Below are 17,729 nucleotides of genomic sequence, written 5' to 3'. Positions count from 1 at the left end.
GCATTTTAAAGTTAAATTTAAAATAATTAAAATAAATAAAATAAAATTTCAGTCCCTCCATCTTACTGGACACTTGTGCTCAAGAATAATGCACGTGTGGCTGGTGGCTACTACGTTAGATGATGAGGACAGAAAACATTTCCATTTGCTGTGGAGAGTTTGGGTAAAACACAATTTGAAGAAAACCTTCATAAGCTCCCTACTCAGTCTTTACCATCATCCAATATAATATTTTTTGGCAGGTATTTGAACAACTTTTATTTTGAATTTTCCTATGTTTTGTATATACCAGAGAAAGTTTGGATAGTTTATAGATGGAATGTTTTAGCAGGAACGTTTTTTAAAAGATTGAGCATTTTGGATGCAACTAGAGATTATCATATTAAGTGAAATAAGTCAGAAAGAGAAAGACAAATATCATATGATATTACTTATATGTGGAATCTACAATATGACACCAATGAACTTATCTACGAAACAGAAACAGACTCGCGGACGTAGAAAACAGACTTGTCATTGCCAAGGGGGAGAGGGTTGGGGGAGGGATGGAGTGGGAGGTTGGGATTAGCAGCTGTAAACTATTATGTATAGACTGGGTAACAACAAGGTCCTACCCTGTAGCACAGAGAACTATATTCAATATCTTACGATAAACCGCAATGGAAAAGAATATTTTTAAAAAGAAGGTATAGGGGCTTTCCTGGTGGTCCAGTGAGTGGTTAAGACTCCACGCTTCCAATGCAGGGGGGCGCGGGTTTGATCCCTGGTCGGGGAACTAAGACCTCTCGTGCTGCGCGGTGCGGCAAAAAAATAAATCAATAAGAAAGAAGAATATGTATACAGTATAACTGAAACACTTTGCTGTACAGCAGAAATGAACACCACATTGTAAATCAACTATACTTCAAAAAAAGAAAAAAAATTGAGCATTTAGTCTAGCCTCTTTATTTTTTAGGTCCAAGGAAATGAAATGCCATACTCAAGGTAAAACATTTAGTGGCATAGGGGGGAGTAGAATTAGTCTTACCCTGGATTTATTCTAGCATTCTTCATTCAACTCCTTTGTGCTTGCGCTATCCTGAAAGCAAAGAACTAGATCCCTTTCCATTTGTATTCATGACTTCCTTATTCAAACTATCTTCAGAAGCACTCCTGTCTCCCTAACAGTTTCTCCTACCATTTTTGCGACTGCTACAATTTGTAAAGCGTCATTCATTTGCACATTCAAGGTGGCTCAGACTTAAGCAATTATTGGAACAAAGTTTCAATGCACTGGAAACAGTTGAAAGGAGAGTAAGACATCAAATATTAAGAAAATATTAACTCTTTTAGTAGATGGAAAAGTCTTCTCTCTCCGAGAAGAAAAGCAGAAGAGTGCCCATCTTACAGATAGAGAAACTGAGGCTTAAAAAGTGGGAGCGAGTTGCTTGAGTCTCAGAGCAGGATGTGCACAGAGCTGGTCCCAGATTGGCTCCCATCCTGTGTGCCTGGCCGTGTCTTGTCCTTCTCTGGCTTTGGGTGTGTCTGTCTGTCCTGGGGGCAGTCTATTTATTGTAAGCATTCCTGGGATGGAATGGGGGAGTGGAAAAGGAGGAGAACTCTCCACCCTCACCATGAACAAGTCATACGGTGGGGAGGGGATGCAGAGGCAGAGTTCCCCTGAGAGTGACTCAAGCCACCATCCCAGGCCACCCTGGCCTTGCTGCCGAGTGCTGGATGATACTGGGCCCCCAGAGGGACAGGCATTCCATCCCACAGGTCAGGATTTGACTGGGGGAGGGACACAGCTGGACACGCTGGCAGAGGGGAAGGGCAGGGAGGGTTTCCTGGAGAAATGTGCCTGGGAGCCAATGCTTGAAGGATAAATGAAGAGTCTTAGGAGAGGAATTCCAGGCAGAGAAGACAGCTCAGCTAAAGGCTGGAGAGGTGAACGGGGCCAGATCATGCAGGGAGGCCCTTGGTGGCTAACTCGAGGACATGGCATCCAGGGGGAGGCATCTGGGGTCAGAGCTGTGTTGGACCCCAATGTCAGAGCTGTGGTGGGAGGAGTCTCGGGGTCCACTGGGTCCCATGCCTGACCACTGGGGCAGTTTACGTGGCGCCCAGGGTCACAGATGGACACATCCAGGCCTGTGTGGAGATCCCAGTCCTAGGCTGCCCCCCTCACTTGGGACCCCAGAATGTGCTGGGGTGGACTTCAGGGGTATTCACCAGCAGAGGGAGTCTGGAGTCCTTTCCAGGCAAATAATACCTGCTGATCCCCCATCCCAGCTGTCTACAAGGACAGGCACTAAAAAGCAATCAACCATATACACAACTTAGCAAACAAAGACTAAAGGACTGTAGGAATCAAACCCCTGTTTGATTCCTACAGCATCCCAGGGCCTGGCCAGGGAAGAGGGTCCCAGTCACTGAGAGTGGAGGAAGTAAGACAAGGAACGCTGTTTATTGAATGACTGAATGAGTGGTTAGAAGGGGGATGAGAGGTGGCCCATGTGTCATGCTGTCTGCCCTCACGCAGAGACAGATATCTTCCTGGTCATGTGGAGTGTGATCCAGGGTGCATATAAGGAGCATATAATGTGGGTGGGCGTGGGCTTGACCTGGCTGGAGGGTGGGGGAGACTCACTCAAAAAAGTGCTATTTCAGTGGGCACCAAAGGATTTTTCCAGATAAAGCAGGCAAGAAAGGATGTTCCTGGCAGAGAGCACAGCAAGTGCAAAGGCCCAGAGGTGGGCACAATTTAGGGTGTTGGAGGGACAGCGAGGATGGATGCTAATGTAGTTGGAGCAGGGGGAGAAAAGGGAGGATGGAAGGAGATGGGGATGGAGACGTTGGAGGATTTGGGCCACACAGGGGTGCAGAGCACGGCACAGAATTTTATTTCAAGGGAGGTGTGGTAGGGTTTGGAACAGGCGAGGTCCGTGTTTGGGTTTATGATTCCAATAAGCCCCTTTGTGGCTTCTGTGGAAAAAGGTACTGTCCAGGAGAGAAGTGGATGTTGGGTAGGGCAGCATCTAGTGGAGATGGCGGAGCCTGGACTAGGGTGGGGCCCAGGGTGCAAGGAAGTGGATGCACTGCACGTATGTTTACAAGGTGGAGCTGAAGGGACCCGCCGCAGGATCAGCTGTGAGTGGAGGCAGGGAGGCCCAGGTCCCTGATGAACGGAGGGGGCTTGGCAGTGGGAGGACCAGGTTGAGGCAGAGGGTAGGGGGTACATCAAGAGACAGGGGCTACTATGTTTGTTTCAGGAGCGCTAGGTCTCCAAGGGGGCTGTGGCAGGGACACTGATTCGGGGTCCCAAACATGTGGGTGAAGGTTTTGCAGCCTCCACAGCGCATGGATAGGAGTGGTGCACGGTAGGTCACGGATGATCACTAATGTCACTGATCTGGTTTTATTGCCTGACCCCCAAGATGGTAAATGCCCCAAGAACAGGTGTTTTTGTCTTTTGTTCACGGCTGTGTTTCCCTGGCAACCAGAGGAGCTCCACCAATGCTGGGAATCCAGGGAATGACCAATCCAGGGAATGACTGGGTGATGGAACCTGTATGACCGGGGCTGGGATGGGCAGTGGGTCTGTGCCCCAGCCCCTGAGCCCTTGGCCCGTTCCTGTAGCCCCACAGGCAGCAGCCGTTACGCCTCCTCAGGGGAGCTGAGTCAGGGCAGTTCGCAGCTGAGCGAGGACTTTGACCCGGATGAACAGAGCCTACGGGGCTCTGAGCTGGAAGACGAGCGGGACCGGGACTCCTACCACTCCTGCCACAGCTCGGTCAGCTACCACAAGGATTCGCCACGCTGGGACCAGGATGAAGATGAGCTGGATGAGGAGCTGGACGAAGAGCTGGATGAAGACCTGGAGGACTTCTTGGAGGAGGAGGAGCTGCCTGAGGACGAGGAAGAGCTAGAGGACGAGGAGGAGGTGCCGGATGACATCCAAGGCTACACTGAGCGCGAGGAGGTGGCCGTGGCCGAGCCCAAGGACTTCAAGCGTGTCAGCCTTCCACCTGCCACCCCCAAGAAGGAGGACAAGGCCCCAGCCGTGCCCACCGAGGTCCCCGACATAGCCAAGGTGGCCCCTGAGCCAGCTGCCCCTGAGGAGGCACCTGCAGCTGAGCAGGAGCCTCAGCCTGAGCCCCCCAGGGCTGAGGAGAGGTAACGGGAAGGCGTTGAGGGCCTGTCACAAGGTCACAGGGTCAGTGGTACCATGATGGGGTCAGTGTAGACCTGGGGAATGGGGGGAGAGGTTGTCACAGGGTCCTGCGTTTACTGAAGGGATCAGGATGCGTCTAGGAGGTCAGAAGTGGCTCAGTGGGGTCAGAGGGGGTCAAGCAGGGTCATGAAGGAGTCTTAGAGGTTGTGAGGGGCTGGAGGGTTTGCCAGGGTTGGAGAGGTCACAAAAGCATCAGAAGAGTCCTCGGATAGGGTTACAAAGTTGCAGAGGGGCCAGGAAGGTGGCAAAGGGACCCAGGAGACCTGAAGGTGTCAGAGACGTGATGGGCATGTGGGAAGGGGGCGGGGGAGGATCACTGAGGCTGGTCAGAGGGGTCACAGGTGGGTCATTGTGTCTTCGAAGTGCCAGGGAGGCCATGGAGGGCCCAGCATCTCTCGGAGGGTGGAGGGTGGAGGGAGTGCTGGCCCCGGAGCCTCATAAAACCCGTTGCCTCACTTTCAGGCCACGAGAAGATGAGGAAGGCCAACAGGGTCAGGACTCCATGTCTAGGGCCAAGGCCAACTGGCTGCGAGCCTTCAACAAAGTGCGGCTGCAGCTGCAGGAGGTGAGTGAAAGCAGCAGCGGGCTCACCCCCAGCCTGGCCGCGCCCAGTGCCCCACCCACCCTCATTTCCCCACTCCTTCCATGGCCCAACCCACTCTGGTCCTTTCCCTGGCCCTGCCCACACTAGCCCATGCCACTCATGAGCCACCTGGCCACGCCCACTTTGCCACCCCACCCACCACCATGCCTCCATACATCCTGGTTCTTCTATGGCTCCGCCCACTCCAACCTGTTCCCATCCGTGCCCAGCCTGGCCCTTCCTTAGCCCCACCCACTCTTTCACTGGCCCCAGCCCCGCCATTCCTGACCAATCTGACCCCTGCCCAATCTGACTCCTCCCTGGCCCTACCCATGCTTGCCTACTCTCCCCTGCAACCAGCTGGCCCCACCAAGGTCTAGTCCAGCCTCCCCCAGGGCAGCCTGGGATTTCTAAGTGGGGAAGAAGGAGAGGCGAACTGGAACCTAGAGCTGAAATTAAGCTGAGGTCATGGCTATGGCCAAGTTCAGTGGCCAGGTTCATGGATAGGGATAGAGGTTAGTGATAGGGTTATAGGTCAGGGTTAGGGCAGCAGTCAAAGATCAGAGTTCAGGCTTAGACTTGGTGATAGAGGAAGAAGTCAGTGCTTGGGCTCACAATGGGTGTCAGAGTTGGGGTTTGGGAGAGGTCTGAGATCTGGTCAGTATTGCAGAAGAAATTCGGTGAAAAATAGAATTAATGTCAGAGTCAGGATGACTGTTCAGATGGGCAGCAGGAATGAGGCCGTTCATTCAATCCTTCATTCACTCAACCTGCTCTGGGCTAGACACCAAGCAGTGTTATTATCCGGGGTGACCTTCCAAACTGGGGTGAGGCTGGCAGGAGGAGATCCTAAACAGACTTCCAAAGTCTTAGACCATCAATTATCAGAGCCACAAAAGTTTCAAATCAAATTTCTTATCAGCTGTACAGTAGAATTTTCTTTTACTATACAGTCTCATGGTTCTAGATTCAAACAGTAGAAGAAAATATACTGTGAAAAATCTATTGAATAACTTTCACTAAGTCAACAAATTAAATGAAAAAGACAGCAACTACCCTTGTAATGGAACTAGCGATATGACAAGAAAAATAAACATGAGTAGGATCTCTGGGTTTCATAGAGGGGGCATAAAACTAATCCCAGGCAATCAGGAAGACTCACTGGAGGAGGTGACACTTAAAGTGAAGTGATGTCCAAAATACTTAAACAATATTTCAGAAGAAGGTGTCAGACCCTTCTCCCTGTCCCCCCCCCACCATGCCACCCTTTAGTTGCATGGTAGGGGGTGTTGACTCTGGGTCCACACTGAGATCTGAATGATAGATGGAGGCTGGTCGGGTGCAGAAGGTGGCAGAGCATATATACAGGTGGCACCGCTCGGGCAAAGGTCCTGGGGCATGAGATCAGATAATCAGGTGAGGCAGGGGGAGTTTAGTGAGTGATAGGATCTCATGAGTATTGAGCCAGCCCCCAAGAATCGCAGGACTATAGAGCACGAGCTCTTGTTCGAGATGATGCTAACGCATCCCCAATTTTGACAGACAAGGAGACTAAAGTTCACTGAGGTTGGCGTCAGAGAGTATCTCCTTTCTTCTCATTTTACAGATGGACAAACTGAGGCCCAGAAAAAGCCAGTGGGCTCCCTAAGGACACACAGTGAGGACTAGGACCCAGGCCTCCTGTCTCCCAACCCAAAGGGGAGACAGTTGTGGGTGTGGTACATGTGCTGCCCTGGGAAGGGGCAGCCACACTGACCTTATCCATCTTCTGTCCTGCAGGCCCGGGGAGAAGGAGAGATGTCCAAATCCCTGTGGTTCAAAGGCGGGTGAGTATCAGATCTTGGGGGTGAGGGAGAGGAAGTTTTGAACCCAGAGCCTGAGGCTGGTTTGCACCATAACCTCAGCCCAGCCAGGGCAGGGACAGGTTCCATTTAGACAGGGAACAGATTGCACGTGAGTGAAATAATGTAGCCACTGTAATAAGGCACTCATGACCAGAAGGAGCCAAAGATAGTAACACGTTGAATCCTCACCACAAACCCACGGGAGGCCCACTACCCCTATTTTCCAGATGGAGAAACAGTCCAGAGAGGCCTTGCTCAAGCCACTCATATAATTCAAGAACATTTCCCCCTAGAAATAAATGTAAGGTAAAGAAGAAACCCATTTCCTGCACGATACATCTGCAACCCTGGAGTGAATTTTTTGCTTTGATTCTGCTTTTATATTTCTCAGATTATTGCTACAGTTGCTGGCTGTTTCATAATGATAGTTGTTGGTCTTACCTGGAGCATTTGTCATATCTAATTTCTTAAGTTATTGCTTTTCCAGGGTGTTTTTTCAGCACTTGTGTAGTGAGGTGAGAGGATGCAAAAGATATTTGTAAATTACACTAAGGTTTTAAATAACAGCTGGAGAGTGACTGCCTTCCCTTGTACATCCTTTTCAAACAGAGGCGGGGACACAGGAGCTGTGACTCCCAGACGGGCAAGTGTCCCGTGTGGGGAGCCCTGGATGTGGGGTCTGAGATGGGGGCTCCTGTGTGCATGATTTATACAGGAAGCCTGTGAGGGCTTCCCTGGTGGTGCAGTGGTTAAGAATCCGCCTGCCAATGCAGGGGACACGGGTTCAAGCCCTGGTCCAGGAAGATCCCACAGGCCGCGGAGCAACTAAGCCCATGCGCCACAACTACTGAAACCCACATGCCTAGAGCCCACGCTCCGCAACAAGAGAAGCCACCACAATGAGAAGCCCGCGGGCCACAACAAAGAGTAGCCCCCGTTCGCCACAACTAGAGAAAGCCCACGCACAGCAACGAAGACCCAATGCAGCCAAAAATAAATAAATAAACTTATAGGGCTTCCCTGGTGGCGCAGTGGTTGAGAACCTGCCTGCTAATGCAGGGGACACAGGTTTGAGCCCTGGTCTGGGAGGACCCCACATGCCTCAGAGCAACTTGGCCCGTCAGCCACAACTACTGAGCCTGCGCATCTGGAGCCTGTGCTCCGCAACAAGAGAGGCCACAATAGTGAGAGGCCCGTGCACCGCGATGAGGAGTGGCCCCCACTTGCCACAACTAGAGGAAGCCCTCGCACAGAAACGAAGACCCAACACAGCAAAAATAAATTAATTAATAAACTCCTACCCCCAACATCATAAATAAATAAATAAACATAGAAAAGAAAAGCCTGTGAGGCAGGTGGGACCAGGTAGGAGAAACAGCCAAGCAGAGACGTAGTTCAGGAGTCACCAAGCCTCTGCCTGATCCTGCAGGGAGCGCTGGAGCATGAATAACACCCCAGGGCTTATCAGAGTCACTGGCTGCCAGGCGTCACTCTCATTGGCCAATGAGAACTTTCTGGAGAGGAGCCACACCTGAACCCTCTCTGGGAACACCTGCACCTCTCAGTAAAGTAGATTTGGACAGACCACCGCAGCATCTGCCACAGCCCTCCTTCTGATTAGCCAGCTCCGGCAGAGCTGCCAAGAGGCAACAGCACACATACAACTTCCAGTTCCCTCTTTCTCATGGGCTTTGAAGTCACTTCTTCCAGGATAGACTTTAAATATACGCAAATATTTCCAATTTTGAGCATAAAGAAAGATTTCGTTGATATTTTATCCTATTATTTAGATTTGCCTTCATTCAAATGTTCACTAAACGTGGGCAACTGTATCATCTCCCCATTTCTCAGATGAGGAAGTTGAGGCCCAGTGTCTTCATTTCTTAGGGCTGCCATAACAAACTATCACAAACGGAGGGCTTAAAACAACAAAAATGTATCTTCTCGCAGTTCTTGGAGGCCAGAATTCCAAAACCAAGTGTTGGCAGGGCCACACTCCCTCTGACTTCTGTAGGAGAGAATCCTTCCTTGCCTTTCTAGCGTCTGGTAGTTGCTGGCAACCCTTGGTATTCCTTGGATTGTAAACGAGTCATTCCAATCTCTGCCTCTACTATCATACCACTGTCTTCTCCCTGTGTGTCTCTCTTCTTATAAAGACACCACTCATATTGGATTAGGAGCCCATCCTACTCTAGTATGAGCCTGTCTTAACTAATCACATCTGCAATGACTCTATTTCCAAATAAGGCCACATTCTGAGGTACTGGGGGTTAGGACCTCCATGCATCTTTTCGGGGGACACAAGTCAACTCTTAATACCTGGGGAGATCAGGTGTCCTGCCCAGGCCTCAGGAGTTGTCTGCTGGAGGAAGGGGAACTTCCCTGGGCCCTTGACGTCCCTGGGTGTGTCTTGCAGCCCTGGCGGTGGTCTCATCATCATCGACAGCATGCCAGACATCCGCAAGAGGAAGCCTATCCCACTCGTGAGCGACCTGGTGAGCGCCTGTGCCCTCCCCTGCCCAGGCAGAGCAGCCCTGCCACAAGCAGTGCTCAACCTGTACAAACTGCCCATGGCAGGACTGGGGCTGGGGACTGGCAAGGCATTCTCTGGGACTAATGTGATCTAACTTCTACCCTGCGTGCTGCGCGGACACTTCAGGCCATGGTGAGTGATGGCAACCCAGGCCCTTGAATCTCCTCCCGAGACCCCTGACCCCGACTGGGATCTTCCAAGTGGTCCCCATCCCATGGGTTCTGGGGAGGGGACCTTGCCATGTCCAACAGTTCACGGGTCGGGAAGAGAGCAGGTGACTCCCCACCTTGGTTCATGGCCTGGATGGTGGTTTTGCTCTGTGGCTGTTGACCATGGCCAAGTGCAGTTCCCCAGTCTGGTCCATGGTGGTGGGGAATGGGTGAGGCAGAGGTGTGGGGCTGCTCCCTTTCCAGAGTCTCTTCTAACCTGGAGCCTCTGTCATCTCCCAATTCTTTTCTGGTTCTGCTCCCGCTGCTGTGACCCGTTTCCTATTTGTGGCTCTGGCTTGAATCCGTGGCTGGCGGCCCCAAACCATGGCTGGGGATTCTGCTCGCGGTGACAACCCCCCGGGTGCCAATCGACCCCTCTGACTCCCTTGGTGACTTCCCTATTCCAGTCTCTGGTGCAGTCCAGAAAAGCAGGCATCACCTCGGCCTTGGCATCCAGCACTTTGAACAACGAAGAGCTGGTGCGTGGGGCACCTCCCCCTCCCCATCTTGGAGGGTGGGCGGGGCTGGGGGGCTCCTGGAGGAAAGGAAGCGGGTGGGGCAGAGACAGGCACTCCTCGCTTTCCAGAATTCCGACAACGCAACCGCCAGCGAGCACAGTCTGTGCACAGGAACCCGTGGATTCCGACAGTGTGGGGCGGGGGACGGGGCGGGGGGGTGGGATGAGGGCGGGGCAAGCCAGTGCCCCCAGGTTAAGGCTCAACGCCCATGTCGCATGCCCTCCCTCCCCGCAGAAAAACCACGTTTACAAGAAGACCTTGCAAGCCTTAATCTACCCCATCTCGTGCACGACGCCGCACAACTTCGAGGTGTGGACGGCCACCACACCCACCTATTGCTACGAGTGTGAGGGGCTATTGTGGGGCATCGCGCGGCAGGGTATGCGCTGTACCGAGTGCGGTGTCAAGTGCCACGAGAAGTGCCAGGACCTGCTCAACGCAGACTGTCTGCAGCGTGAGTGCCGTGCTCCCGCTGGAGCGGAGACGGAGGGGCAGGACTGTTACTGGTTAGGGGGAGGGGCTCTGACGAGGAGGAGGGGGCGGGACAAGGGGCGGGGCCGTGGGACGGGATGGGAGCGACAGGAGGGGAAAGGAGAAGTGAGAGTGGTCCTAGAGGGGTGGGGCGGGACTCAGGGAGGAGCTAAACTGTTCAAGGGGCGGGCTTAATGGGAGGCCGCGGTTTCCACGGAGAAAAATAGGGTTAGGGTTAGGGTTAGTTCAGAGGCGAGAGGGGGCTCAAGCTGGGGAGAGGAGTCCGAGGAGGGGAGGGGCTTGGAGAGGGGAGGGTGTCGAAGGGTAAGGGGACTCACGCGGACTGGAGGGGCTAAGACAGGGGTGGGAACTTTAGGGGGAAAGGCCTGGTTGGGGGAGGATTCAGAGAGCAGGTAGGAGCTCTGGCAGCTCTAGCTTTGGGGGGGATGATTCACCTGAACCCCGTGTCCGTGACAGCAGATGAGGAAGCCCTGGAGTGGGAATCGGGGTTCTCGCTCCTGGGAGGGAGTGCTCTGTGTACAGTGACGGCTGTCTTTGTGCGCAGGGGCGGCGGAGAAGAGCTCCAAGCACGGGGCGGAGGACCGGACGCAGAACATCATCATGGTGCTCAAGGATCGCATGAAGATCCGGGAGCGCAACAAGCCCGAGATCTTCGAGCTCATCCAGGAGATCTTCGCGGTGACCAAGACCGCGCACACGCAGCAGATGAAGGCCGTCAAGCAGAGCGTGCTGGATGGAACGTCCAAGTGGTCGGCCAAGATCAGCATTACCGGTGAGGCCGCGGGGGGGAGGGGGAGGGACGGCCACGGGGGTCCCTTCTTCTCGGCCCCCTGTGCTCCCTCCCACGCCCCTTCCTTCCCTTTGCTGCACGTATTTGAGCGTCCCCCTGACTTTCTCATGTCGGTGTATGTACGTTTGTGCCCACAGCCTGGGCATATATGCCTCCAAACGTGTTGCATGAAACTATCTGGGTGCATCTCGCTTGGTAGCCCCCAGAACCAGACTTCAAGAACAGGAGTTGAGGGCACACAGTTTATCTGGGAAGTGAACCCAGGAAGCCCCCAGGGGTATTGGGAAGTGAGACCAGGAGGGAATAAGGCACCGAGCAGGCGAAGCAGTGGACACCTTGGACCACTGGGGGACATTATTGACCTCCCAGGGCTGAGAGGTCCTTCCCAGGGGTGGGGGCCTTGTGGTGTTTATCCATTCCTCATCGTCATTGGGATTTCCCTGAAAACAGACTCCAAGATGAGGATTTCAGGGCAGATGGGTATCCAGGAGGTGGTCCCAGGGAGTGCCAGTGGGAGGTGGAGACATGAGTTTGAGAGCCGGGACGTAAAGAGCCCTGCGGAGGATGCCAATGAGTAGGTCATACTGTGGGCAACTGGGGGCTCAATCCTGCTGGGGACCTTAGGGGGACATTGTAGAGCACACACCCGAGTGTCCCACCCCAGGGGTGACCCTGGGGCACCTTCATATTCTTCATTGGGTGAGGGTTCCCTGGATGTTAACTCTAGCAAGCCGAGCATGCCCAGTGGGTGTGTCCATGGGCTCCTGTGGCCAGAACAAAGCCCTCAGTCCTTGTCACAGGCGTTCCCTGTGGAGCCTGTGACAGTGTCTGTCCTCGGCATGCCTTGCTCCTTGAGCCCACATTTATATTTGTTCTGTGTGTCTTCCAGTGGTCTGTGCCCAGGGCTTGCAGGCAAAGGACAAGACAGGATCCAGTGACCCCTACGTCACCGTCCAGGTCGGGAAGACCAAGAAACGGACAAAAACCATCTATGGAAACCTGAACCCCGTGTGGGAGGAGAACTTCCACTTGTAAGTGTCTGGCTGGGCCCCCAGCCCCCTATATGGAGCTCCCTGTTGGAGCAGCTGAAGGGTGAGCTTCAAGACACCTGCCCTGGGACTCCCCTGGTGGTCCAGTGGTTAAGACTCCGTGCTTCCAATGCAGGGGGCCCGGGTTCCATCCCTGGTCAGGGAACTAGATCCCGCATGTGACACTAAAGATTCCGCATGCAGCAAAGAAGATCCTGCGTGCCGCAACCCGGCACAGACGAAAAAAAAAAAAAAGCCCCCCACCCCAACCTCCTCTTCCCCACTGCAGTGAATGTCACAACTCCTCGGACCGAATCAAGGTGCGTGTCTGGGATGAGGACGATGACATCAAATCTCGCGTGAAGCAGCGGTTCAAGAGGGAATCCGATGACTTCCTGGGGCAGACGATCATCGAGGTGCGGACACTCAGTGGCGAGATGGACGTGTGGTACAACCTGGGTGAGCAAGGGTGGGGTTCTGCAGGGGAGAGGGGAGGGGGTCCCGGGGAGCCAACCAAAGTGGGGAACCCAGCTGGAGGGGAGAGACAGTGTCAGCAGGAGTTAATCTAGGAGCCCAGTCTAACAGAGGAGGCAGAGTCTTGAGCCCAGTCTGATGGGGACAGGAAGCAGCAGGCTGAGACGGCGAGCAGAACCCAGGACTCTTATTTCGGTGTGGGAGAGTGAGGGAGGGACAGACTCCATATCTCATTCTGACGGGGAAGGCAGGAAGCAAGGCCTGAGGATCCTAGTGTAAGGAGAGAGGCACAGACCCAGGAATCTAACCTAAGAAAGGAGATTGAACTTTGAGAATCCAGTCTAAGGGAAGAGGTAGAGTTTGGGATTCCTAATCTGAGAGGGGGACCTACAGACTCAAGAGCCCTGTCTAAGAATGATGAGTAGAATCTGAGAGCCCAGTCTGAGGGCAGAGGAAGAACCCAGTCTGAGAGGGGTGAGCAGAGTCTAGGAACTTCTTAGTTTGGTTAGAGGACATCTAGATATCCTATTCTGATGGGGGAAGCAGGAAGCAAGACCTGGGGATCCTAGTCTGAGGAAAGAGGCACAGATCCAGGAATCCTGTCTAAGAAGATGGGTAGACTCCGGGGACCTTGATCTGATGGGGGAGGCAGAGTCTGGGAGCACAGCCTGGGGAAGAAGCAAGGCTCCTAGTCTAAAGAGGGAGATGCAGACCAAGGAAATTAATCTGAGTGAGGAACGAAGATCTGGGATCCTAGTGAGGTGGGAGAGACAGGGCCTAAGAATTCTAGCCGAATGGGGGAGACACAAGTCTAGGAAGCCAATCTGAGGAGGAACACCTAGGTCTTAATTCAGGGAGTCTGACCGGGCTGCAGTTACGCGTATGTTAAAATAGTCCAGGGCTATATTGGGAAGTTCTGACACTGCCATCCCTTTCCGCCCTGCAGACAAGCGGACTGACAAATCTGCTGTGTCGGGTGCCATCCGGCTACACATCAGTGTGGAGATCAAAGGCGAGGAGAAGGTGGCCCCCTACCACGTCCAGTATACCTGTTTGCACGAGGTGAGGCCCACGGCTCCACCCTGCATTTGAAGTTCACCTTCGTCTCCCACGTTACCTCCACTCACCCTTCCTGCCTGCCCTACCTCCTCCTTCCTCTTTCTGACCACACCATTCACATTCCCCTGGGCCTCTGAGACTGTCCCCTGTGCCATTTCTCTGTGCTCAGAAAACTCCTCCCCATCAATCAGGGTCCAGCTTCAGGGCCCCCTCCTCTAGAAGCCCTCCGTGACCTCCAGGCAGACTCTCACAACAGAGATCCAGGTCTTCCAACTGTCCCAGCCCTGAACACTCAGGGTTAGGTTTTTGTGTGCCTGGGTTTGTCTCTTCCAGCTGCCTAGGGGTTCCTGGAGAGAACTCAGTATGTTGAATGAATAAATGATTGGATGAATGAGTATTGAGTGAATAAAAGAATGGGTGGAAAGATGAAAGGATGGGTGGATGGATGTGTGCTTGATCTATTGGAAGTATAGATGAGTTGGATGCGTGAATTGGGGGTCGTTGGGTAGATGGATGGGTGAATAGATGGATGGACAGATAGATGAAGGATGGAAGGATGGATGGATGGATAAATTGATGGGTGGATAGATAGGTGATGGATGGATGGTTGAATGGGTTGATAAGTTAGATGGACAGATTAAGCTGCGGGTAGTAGATGGGATAGATGGGCATGTGGTTGAATTACTAGACAGAAGGATGAGTGGATAGGTGAATTTGGGGGTAGTTGGTATGGTGGGTAGGTAGGTTGGTGGATAGATGGATGGATGGAAGAAAGGGTGGGTGGATGGATGTATGGTTGAACCATCCACAGATGTATGGATGGGAGAATTTTGGAGTAGTTGGATAGGTGGATGGATGAGTAGATGCATGGACAGATGGATGATGGATGGGTGGATTGATGGTTCATTGGGTAGAAGGATGAATTATTGGATGGACAGGTGAAGTTGCGGGTAAATGTATGGGATGGATGGATGTGTGGTTGAATTACTGAAAGAATGGATAAAGTGAACAGGTGGATTTTTGGGTAGTTGGATTGATGGGTAAGGGAGTAGATGGTTAGAGGGATGGGTGGGTAGATGGGTGGATGGACAGATGGATGGATGGATGGGTGTGTAGTTGAACTATTGGGAGGATGGATGAGGGATAACTGAAATTTGGGGTACTTGGATGGATGGATGGGTGGTGGACGGCTGAAAGGGTAGATGAATGAATTAATGAATAAACAGATAGATGGATGATGTAAGCCCTATACTTGGGATCTCTGACCCCCGGTGTCCCTTTGCACTCTCTATGACACCTTCTCCCTTGTGGTGGCAGAACCTGTTCCACTTCGTGACAGACGTACAGAACAACGGGGTCGTGAAGATCCCAGATGCCAAGGGTGACGACGCCTGGAAGGTTTACTACGATGAGACAGCCCAGGAGATTGTGGACGAGTTTGCCATGCGCTATGGCGTCGAGTCCATCTACCAAGCCATGACGTAAGGCTGCAGGCTGTGGTGGACATGAGGATGAGGTGCAGGAAACTGGGGGGAGGGGTGGTTACCAAGTGGACACTGGCAGATCTGGGGTGGAAGGGATTCTTGGGAGGAGGAGCCAGGGAGGAAGTGAGTGTGGTGGGGGTTATGTAATTTCCCTGGAGGTTAGACAAGTGCCATTGCTGGGGGCCAGAGTGACAAGGATGAGAGCTGGAGATAAGAGGCAGAGATAGGGCAATTCAGAGAGGAGACAAACTCAGAGGACAGAATCAAGAAGAGGAAAAGGGGACAGTTTGGGGGGTTGTGAGGGCTGTCTTAGAGGCATTCTGGGGGCTGGACACCAGACCCAGTACTTCCCATTCCCTCCTGCCAGCCACTTTGCCTGCCTCTCCTCCAAGTACATGTGTCCTGGGGTGCCTGCCGTCATGAGCACCCTGCTTGCCAACATCAACGCCTATTACGCGCACACCACCGCCTCCACCAACGTGTCTGCCTCTGACCGCTTCGCAGCCTCCAACTTTGGGGTCAGTCCCAGGGGCAGGGGCCTGGAGATGAGGGAGAGCTTGACCCTGTGCTGGTCACACCTCGTGTGATTTCCAGATCCCCAATCTGGACCTGACTTGCTGTGTGACACTGCACCAGTCACTTCCCCTCTCTGAGCCTCATTTTACCCCTCTGTTGAATGGATGTTATGAGGGGTCAGTTCAACAACGGATGGGGTACACTTAACGTATAGCAACCACTTAGCCAATGTGGCGGCCACCCTTAGCTGCTACACTTGATCCCCAAGTCCCTGCTTTCATCCAACCTTCTCCTCCTCCTCTGCCTCCTCAGAAAGAACGCTTTGTGAAGCTCTTGGACCAGCTGCATAACTCCTTGCGGATTGACCTCTCCATGTATCGGGTGAGAAGAGCATTAATGATGATTTGCTCACCCCATGCATGTGTGTGCCTGGGGGGGACAGCTGCCAGCAGGCATGCACATGGGAGGACCCATCTTAACATGTAGAATGTGTTCCTCTGACACATGTACACATATGTGGGCAGCACCTGCCCAAAAAGATTGGTGCATCCAAGCAGACACCCCAAGTTACTTCAAGGTGTTCTCAGGACCCCTAACACACCTCCTGAAACGTGGAGGCTCTTGTGTCTCCCCTAAAACGCTGTCTCCCATCATCCCCTGACCTTCTTCCATAACCCCACCTCTCTTCTCCCTTCCATAGAATAACTTCCCAGCCAGCAGCCCGGAGAGACTCCAGGACCTCAAATCCACAGTGGATCTTCTCACCAGCATCACCTTCTTTCGGATGAAGGTTGGAAAGGGGACCCAGTTCCATTAGCTCTCCAAGGAGTATACTCCAGGACTGTTAGCTCCTAAATGAGTAACATTTCTCCTGGAAAGCAGTGCCCTTTCTCAGTGACCCTCTGCTTTCACATTGCTACAACATTTCCTTAAAACCAGCTCCACTTGTAGTCACTTCCTGGGTACCTCCTGTCCCAACTGTGTACACCCATGTCCATCTCACTTCCTCCTGCCAGGTGCAAGAACTGCAGAGCCCACCCCGAGCCAGCCAGGTGGTGAAGGACTGTGTGAAAGCCTGCCTCAACTCCACTTATGAATACATCTTCAACAATTGTCATGAACTCTACAGTCGAGAGTACCAGACTGACCCGGTGAGGACCCCAGATGAGGCAGAAGGGACTAGGGGACTCCAACCAGACCCTGGTCCAAGTCCCAGATCTGCCCCTTCCCAAGTGATTTAACCATTCTGGGCCTCAGTATCTCCCCCTGTAAAATGGGGTCATAAACCCACATCTCAGGATTAAGGAGGAGATTCAATGAGATACAAGCTTCAGTTAAGTGCTTAGCACCTGGTACACAGTAGGAGCTCAATAAATTTGGTTTTACTTAAACTTAGTTGAGTCCGGCATTATACAATGTGCCTAGAATAGAGTCCCAGTTCAATAAATATTGAGTTGAATTGAATTTCTTCAGTTCAGTCTTGAACTCAATTTATTTGAGATCTTTCAACACGTTGTTTACACGTATAATGTCCCAGGATTGTCAGTAAGGTTTCCAGGAGCTTATCCTCTATTAGGAGGGAAGAATGTGTAAATTGGGAATTTACAACCTGGGGTGATTAGCACTGGGATGGAGGAATTGCAAAAGGCTGTGGGAGCTGAGCCCCTTCCTCAGCTTGGGCTTCAGATAGGAGATAACACATAAGCTGAACTCAGTTCAATTTTATTTCATTCTGTTCATTTACATTCAGTTGAGTTGAAATCAAATCGCTCTTAACTGAACTGGGTTGAGATGAAGTAGATTAAACTGGGCTGGGTTTAGTTCAACTATGATCAGTTTAGATCTATTTATTTCTGTTTGCTTGACTTAAGTTAAAATTGCTCTAGGCTAATTAGTGAGCATCACTGAGTTGGACTGAGTTGACTTTAACTGAGGAAAAATGTATTCATCTCCATTCAGTTTACTTGAATTGAAATTGTTCTTGAC

The 17,729-nt window shown here is 52.3% G+C and overlaps 1 protein-coding gene across 1 annotated transcript in view; it reads left to right on the top strand.

Moving 5' to 3' along the window:
- Positions 1-17,729, top strand: part of UNC13A (unc-13 homolog A) — a gene marked incomplete at both ends in the record, with an annotated part of 63,103 nt that overhangs the window by 24,154 nt on the left and 21,220 nt on the right. The window contains 15 exons of the mRNA XM_082650381.1: positions 3,619-4,155; positions 4,670-4,778; positions 6,576-6,622; positions 9,057-9,135; positions 9,790-9,861; positions 10,135-10,354; positions 10,937-11,164; positions 12,072-12,213; positions 12,500-12,669; positions 13,631-13,746; positions 15,061-15,224; positions 15,595-15,745; positions 16,056-16,124; positions 16,444-16,533; positions 16,760-16,894. Coding sequence (XP_082506507.1) covers positions 3,619-4,155; positions 4,670-4,778; positions 6,576-6,622; positions 9,057-9,135; positions 9,790-9,861; positions 10,135-10,354; positions 10,937-11,164; positions 12,072-12,213; positions 12,500-12,669; positions 13,631-13,746; positions 15,061-15,224; positions 15,595-15,745; positions 16,056-16,124; positions 16,444-16,533; positions 16,760-16,894 — 2,329 coding nt within the window. The remainder of the gene's footprint in view (positions 1-3,618; positions 4,156-4,669; positions 4,779-6,575; positions 6,623-9,056; positions 9,136-9,789; positions 9,862-10,134; positions 10,355-10,936; positions 11,165-12,071; positions 12,214-12,499; positions 12,670-13,630; positions 13,747-15,060; positions 15,225-15,594; positions 15,746-16,055; positions 16,125-16,443; positions 16,534-16,759; positions 16,895-17,729) is intronic.

Source organism: Grampus griseus (assembly GCF_964374135.1).
Source record: "Grampus griseus genome assembly, chromosome: 3".
Classification (NCBI taxonomy): domain Eukaryota; kingdom Metazoa; phylum Chordata; class Mammalia; order Artiodactyla; family Delphinidae; genus Grampus; species Grampus griseus.
Note: the sequence above shows the minus strand (reverse complement) of the source record. Positions and strands in the feature narration are given on the sequence as shown.